At 51.4% G+C, this 7,411-nt stretch overlaps 1 protein-coding gene across 1 annotated transcript in view; it reads left to right on the forward strand.

Moving 5' to 3' along the window:
* Positions 1-2,254, forward strand: part of ATP10A (ATPase phospholipid transporting 10A (putative)) — a gene marked incomplete at both ends in the record, with an annotated part of 132,065 nt that extends 129,811 nt beyond the window's left edge. Inside the window, 3 exons of the mRNA XM_084254065.1 lie at positions 599-679; positions 763-902; positions 1,639-2,254. Of these exons, the coding sequence (XP_084110191.1) occupies positions 599-679; positions 763-902; positions 1,639-2,254 (837 nt within the window). The remainder of the gene's footprint in view (positions 1-598; positions 680-762; positions 903-1,638) is intronic.
* Positions 2,255-7,411: the final 5,157 nt, after the last annotated feature.

The following is a 7,411-nucleotide window of genomic DNA, read 5'->3' on the forward strand; positions in this document are numbered from 1 at the left end:
CTGACAAAGTAGCAGTAGAAGGACTCAAAGTGGGGGCGGGGGTGGGTAGAGAATGTGGTGCTGCTGCTACCCTAGGGAAATGTCCCTTATAGAATTGATTTGTTGTTAAAGATTTATTTATTTATGCATACAAAAACTGGGGTATAGGCCAGAGGTGCGGGGTGTGAGAGGATTCACCAGAAACAGAGTAGGGAACGGAACAGGCAGACTGACTGAAATACACTGCTGAGGGGAGCAGTGGGCGAGATAAGAGAGGTCTGCTGCACCATGTGGGTAGCTCCCTGGCTGGCTGGGGATCAAACTTGTGCTGCAGAGGCTGCAGATAGCTTCCCAGTGCTGTGCTTAACCCCTTGTGCCACCAGGGGTTGCCTCATAGAATCTAGAACAACTACTATAACTACCCTCATGGTACAAAAGCTCTGGGTGAGTCCAGCTACTGGCCTTTGTGTAATCTCTTTTCTTGACCCTCCTTGTTTCTCCCAAAGTCCTAAATTACCAAGTTCCCCTCAGGTGTCTCTACGCCCTATAACAACCTCAAAACCAGCTCTGGAGCTCAGAGTACTTCCCTGTAATCCCCATGCCTGTTTCTGTGTCCTAGGAATATCGACCACTCACCTTTTGGTTAAACATGGCTGACGCTGCCTTCCAGAGCCTGGTTTGCTTTTTCATCCCTTACCTGGTAAGTTGGCACCTGGCGCGGCCTTCCCTGTCGGCCTGGACCCCTGACAGGCATCCATAGACGTCGGCCCTGCTGTCTTGCAGGCCTACTACGACTCGGACACAGACGTGTTTACCTGGGGAACGCCCATCACTGCCATTGCGCTCTTCACCATCCTCCTGCACCTGGGTATTGAAACCAAGACCTGGGTAAGAGTCTGGTGTAGCCGGAAGCTGCTGATGCTGTGGGCCCCGCCTTCTGCGCAGTCCGTGAGCTCTGAGAAATCTAGGGGAGACGGGCCTGCAAAGCTGGCCTCACTGTCATGAGAAGGAAAGTGGCTCGTGGCCGTCCACCTCGTGGCGCCGAGCCCTGGTATGGGCAGCTGCCGCAGCCCTGCTGAGCTCCTTCCAGCCCTCTTTCCCCTGCGCCTCTGTTTCATGCTCCCCTTTTGCTCTCGCTTTCCCTTTGTCCGCCTCTCCTAGCCAGGCTGGGTCACGATGCCTCAGCAAGCCCCTGCCCCCAGCCACCCCTGCCCAGACCCATTTTCACCTGGTCCTCTGCACATCACATCTATTCACAGACCACCAGCGCGTTGTTGCTCTTGTTATTACTTTGAAATTGAAATAAATGCCCTTTCTTTCTCTGCCCCCCTCAGACCTGGCTCAACTGGATAACCTGTGGCTTCAGTATCCTTTTATTTTTCACTGTGGCGTTGATTTACAATGCTTCTTGTGCAACGTGCTACCCTCCGTCCAACCCTTATTGGACTGTGCAAACATTAATGGGCGACCCCGTGTTTTACTTGACTTGTCTCATAGCACCTGTCGCCGCGCTGCTGCCCAGGTAGGTATCAGGGACCGAGTCCTCTAAGTCCTAAGTGAACCCTCAAGAGTGTGGTCATCATGGTGCAAGCCTCAGAAAGCACAGAGCCAAGTACTGCCCCCAGCCATGGGTGACTGTTTTCTCTCTGCTCTTTCCAGGTTGTTTTTCAAAGCACTGCAGGGGAGCCTTTTCCCTACCCCACTACAGCTGGGGCGCCAGTTGGCCAAGAGCTCCCCAGAGAAACTTAACACTGCCAAAGAGACCTTTGCTCAGGGACACCTTCCGGGAGAGCAGAGGACGGAGCCCTCAGGACACAGCAGTGTTGCTAACTTTGGGTCCCTCCCCCAGGACTGCATCTTGAAGGCATCTTGGCACACACAGCCAGACTGCTCCCCAGAGGCCAGTGGGGAGCCCAGCGCAGTGGACATGAGCGTGCCTTTGAGAGAGGACATCCTGCTGGAGGAACTGGGCGGCCAGGCCCCGGGCTCCTCCACGTCGCAAGAGGTGATTCTGGAAGAGTGTCCTGGGGACCCCAAGATGAAGCCCAACAGTGCCAACAGAGCAGCCCCCCTATCATCCATCTTCAACCTGCCCCACTTCAGCTCACTCAACTGGATTTCCTCCCTCTCCCTCGTCAGTGGGCTGGGAAGTGTCTTGCAGCTCTCTCGAAGTAGTTTACAGATGGACAAGCAGGACAGCGAGTTCCTGCCCAGCCAGCCTCAGCCAGACCAAGATCTGCCTGGCTTAAGGGGACAGACCACGGACTACTTCTAGAAGCATCTTCCAGGGACTGCAGCTGGTGGTGGCAGTGGTGGAACCCTTGAAATAGCCTATTTTTTTTATAACATAGATGTTATTATTATTTATGTTGTTTATTTGCACAGAAGAGTTCTAGTGAGATGTATTTTATGTTTCCAAAGTTAATACAGGAAACTAAAGGTACCGAAAAAGAAAGTTTATTTTTGAAAAGTTCTAAGTAGAGTATATTGAAAAGAAAAATAAGAGCTTTAACATATATAAAAGTTTAAGGAAAAAAATGACACTTGGGAAGTGTGTTTAGATTTATTTTTTCATCTCATTTTATAAGAAAATGCGGTATGATTGGTTTGCCTCAACAGGAATGACCTTTGCTTTTCCCAAGCGTGGATGTCTGTGTGGGCCCAGTTGGCCTTGAAGGTACGCTGGCTGAAGGGGGTGGGGGCAGGGCCCCCAGCAGCACATCCCCCACTATCTCCAGCTCAGCCAGCTTGAGGGGTGAGCACTCTGTGTCACCCAGAACAGGGAGAGGGAGACCTCCAGAAACCCCCACCTGAAGGTCATTCCCCACTTCAATGTAGCAGGCATGTGTAGGGATCACCTGGTCAGTATTCCGGCCACTGTGTGGGATCGTGCCTGTCAAAACCAAAACAAGCAATAAACAGTCTTCACCTTGCAGAGAGACCGTGTCTGCTGCCACTGTTGTGTGAAGTTATTCATAAGTGACAAAAGCATGCCCTGAGGACTTCGGGGTGAGTCCCTCAGATGTGATGAAGGAACACGAGGAAGGAAAGAGCCGGGTGACCTGCAGACGGCACCAGTGACACCGGGCTACACCGTGGGTCCCTGCTGCATCGGCAGCCCCCACACCCCTGGGGAGCCTAGGTTCTTTAAGTGTGTATCTTGGGGTATTTGTCTTCTGTCCCCCTCAAACAGAAAAAGTGGGAAATGTTACAGAAATCCAAGGCAATTATATAGCATTTCCTCTCCTGAGCCCTCTTTTTGCTCTTTGCACCTCATGTAGTCAGAGAGGAAAGGCAGGATTCGGTGTCTACGAGGGCAGAGAGGGGTGAAGTTTCTGGGCAATTGAACCCAGCAACTCAGACTCAGAGTGGGGGGCTTTTCCCTGGGCACCCTTTTGTCCTGCGGCTGGCTGCGTTCTTGTTCCTCCCTGGACGGTGGCTCGTCCCGCTGTCCGCAGGGGAGAGGCATGCCCCTTGCAGAGCAAACGTCTGGTCTGCTCTGCCTCCTGCCACACAGCTGTAGGGCGGCCTCACAGCAGCAGCTGCGGGTGGAGGGACTGTCCCGCGTGGCTCCCACCGAAGCTGGGCGGGACGGGGGAGCCCTGGACTGCAGGAGTGGACCTTCAAGGACGAGCTGGGCCCCATTTAAAGGTGGGGAGATGGGGGTTTCAGTAGCCAGCGGTGCCTAGGACAGTGCCTCATTTCTGCCCCACCATTTTAAGGCTGCCTTCTCTGTTCTTAGAACTGCGGAAGGAGAACTTCCCTGAGAATATGAGCAACACTGTGGTTTCCAGGACCAAGGTAGTAGTTGTCAGCACAAAATGCAGGAAGAAGACCCAACACAGATTTGCCTGAGTATCTGAAAGGTCAAAATGCCCCCGTGCTCACAGCCTACCTTTCTAGAGGACACCTTTCCTCCGGAGAGCCCTCCTCTTGGGAAACGGAGTGATTCAGAAAGTAACCTCAAGGATATGCAGACCAGAGTCATCTCAGAGAAATAAACAGCACAGTGTAGACAGTACTTTTTTCTCTTCCCAAATTTCGTTTTGCACATGAGTTCAGGCCCCTTGGTAAAAACCCTGCTCCTGACTCTTTCAGTGAAATGGCTACAGCAGTTTCTCTGAAAAACATAGGGAGTCCTGCTCCCCTGTCAGAGACAACATTCAGCCTCTGCGCATCCCAGAGGAGACAACGGTGAGCCTCCTCTTCCCCCGCCAACCCTGCTGGTGTGTCAGGACACCCTGAGGCTCGTGCACTAACTCAACACCTTTAGCAGAGATTGTCTGAGGTGGGGAACACTAACTGAGGATTGTCATGGAATTCTTTTCATCAGTCGAAGGAGAGTGGTCACCCAAAGGGCACATGACCTCCGGGTCTTGCTTACACTTTCCAGATCAAAAACAAATCAACAGTGCTGTTGGAGTGTGAAATGACAGGCAGTGGGCAGCCCACCCACTCCAGCTCCCTCCGCACCTGGGAATGCAGGTGTCCCCAGAACGGCTCCAATCACAGGAAGCAGCCAAGCTGCCAGAGGGACTGAAGAGACCAACAGAAATAGCGCATTTCACATAAAGACACAGAGGAGTGTTGCCACTCATCTCCCTTCTTTAAATACAGGGAAAAGATATCTCAAGATTTTAAGCATTTACTATTTTTAAGACTTTTAAATGTAGCGACCTCAAAAATGAGCCAAAGCTGGCAAGGGAGGGTGATCCAGTCCTTCTCTGGGTGACAATCGGACTGGGCAAAGTGGCACCCTGAAGTTTAACTTGGTTGTGGAGCTGCAGCTGCCACTGTCCTCCTAATGGGGAGCCCAGCTTGAACGTGGGTCTCAAAATCCCTCCTCCATTCTTGTGTCTATTTCCCACTGAGGAGTTCCTGGACACTTAAAATGTGCCGCCAGGTCAGCCCTCTGCTATTGCCAAGTGCCTGCAGAGGGCAGGGCACGCTCTATCTGTGCCTCCCCTCCAGACCCCCCCACCAGGTCCAGCTAGGATCAAGGGTCCTTCTCAGGGCTGATGGCTGATGGCTGAGGGTGGGTGGCCCACCCTAAGCCCGCCCTAAGCCCACAAATAACTACAGATGGGGTCCGGGTATGTGCTTTGTATTCTGCTAACTGAGTCCTGTGTGGATTCTCCTCCTGTCCTCCCTACCCCCTGGTGTGAGGCTTGGGCTGTGCTTCTACACAAGTGGGCAGGGGTGACAACTGCAGCTTAACTCTTATACCTGCTATCCCTCTGCTCAAAGCTCCCAGCCGCGTTTCCCTTCGCCCCCAAGGGGCCCAGTTCTCTATGATGCCATGAATATGAGGTCCTTACAGCAGTCACGCTCATAGAGACAGAAAATGGATGGTGGCTGCGAGCAGCTAGGGGAGAGAGAGGGAGCAGTTATAATTTAGTGGGTGCAGTCTCAGCTCAGGATCATGAAATAGTCAGTGGGTGATCAGTGGTTGTAGGGTAAATGAATTAATCAGGCTTTGCACACTACTAGCCTCTGTGGCTATCTATACCTGTGGCCTTGATCATGTTAATGCAGAAGGTGCTTTGGAGCGTGGGCGGATGTCTGATTGTGGATACCTGGAGTATGGGTGTGCACACATGTGCAAGTGTGCACACCTGAGCATAGAGGCTGGGATAAAAGCCGAGGCAGCGGTGGCAGTGAGGACGGACCAGTAGTGTGACTACAGGAGAGGCGAGACCTTGAGACGACGTGCGAGAGAGAACACGCCCAAGAACAAAAAAGATTCGTGGGGGGATGGGTTGCTCAGGTGCATGGCAGCCTCCTAGCCCCCTGCCCGGCTGATGCCAGCCTCCCTGCCTGGTGACTGTTTCCCTGAGTGAGCAGTAAAGCCTGAAAAATCCACTGAGGGCTCCGGGGCTTCCCTTTATCCATTTGCCCATATCCATAGTGAACCTGCCCTGTGCCTGCTGGGCACACAATTGTGTAAAATGGCTAAAACAACAACAACAACAACAAAATAATAATAATAAAAATAATAAAACTATGCTTGCAATAAAAAGATTTTATTTCCAAAACTTTCAGGAGCACCTGGGAGCACACAACTTTTAAGTATTTTTGTAGCTTGAAGTTAGCAGACAGAGTTCAGGAAACCTCAGGGGCCACTCTTCCCTGCTCAGCAACTGAGCCTTCGATTTTGGACGGACTAAGAGTTGATCTGTTCATACAATGAACACCGTGACAAATGTGTTTACTCTCAGTCAGAAGCTCAGAACTCCATCCTGAACTACAGACTAGCAGAAGCAGGAAACGCATCGGCCACAGCGCGCCAGGTGGGAGGCTTCTGTTCCAGGGCCCACCTCCTCTCAGCAGAATGAGGGTGTGAGGAGAGCGGCCCGGGTGCCTCCAGGCCCAGGTCCACCCAGTGCTCAGCCCACATTCCTCAGATGGCTCCTGTGGGGGATGCAGATGCTGCCAAGTGTCCCCTAAAAGGCTGTCCCCATACCCAAAGCAGACAGACTGACTTCAACTACCAAATACTCTTTTTCCTTTTGTGGTAATGACGGCCTCATGACATCATTTTGTCTACTTTTTACTTGCTTTTTTTTTTTTTTTTAAGATTTGTCTATTTATACAAGCACTGGGTACAGTCAGAAGCACGGGAGGGTGAGAGGATTCACCAGAGACAGAGCGGGGAACAGAACAGGTAGATTGAGGAAATACACTGCTGAGGGGAGCAGCGGGCGCGGCAGGAGAGGTTTGCGCACCATGTGGGACCCTCGCCTGCGGCTGGGGATCAAACCAGCGCTACAGAGACTGCAGGCAGCTTCGCAGCCCAGCACACAACCACTGCGCCACCGGGGAGGCCCTGTGTTTTGTTTTTTGGGGGTTTTTTGTTGTTGTTTTTAATCTGTTTCCCGATTTTCTCTTCCCACTGAGAGGGGAAAATCCCTTCTCAAAAATCCTTTACAAGTGAGAGATTGAGAGGAAGGGACCCGGGGAGAAGGATTATTGCAGAGAAAGAAATAGGGGGAAAAAAAGATTGTATGAAGTGAGACCATATATTCCATTGTTAATTGAGTATTAATTTTAAAATTACCACGCATCATTGATCTTGGATATTGGCGTATCTCTGCCATCTCACAAAAAGAAGTGCAGATACATTCCTCCGTGTTTGCCTTCTTATTAGAAACACGGACACAAATTCCACCAGTTTCCTGATGTGGAAGAAGCTGGCTTTCCCAAGCACACACAATATGATCAAACATCTAATGACAGATAGAATAAGGACATATATAGGGAGATGTGTAGTATGACATTCAGCCGTGTAAGAATGTGATTCTTGGCTATACCTCAAAATGCAGCCACGTAGTTTTCCCTTAAAAGGGGATCACATGACACGCTCGAAGACTTGTGACCTTCCTGCTGGACACCTACACACACAGCTGGTCATGAGGGGTGAGCCCCTGGCAAA

Source organism: Talpa europaea (assembly GCF_964194135.1).
Source record: "Talpa europaea genome assembly, chromosome: 14".
Classification (NCBI taxonomy): Eukaryota; Metazoa; Chordata; class Mammalia; order Eulipotyphla; family Talpidae; genus Talpa; species Talpa europaea.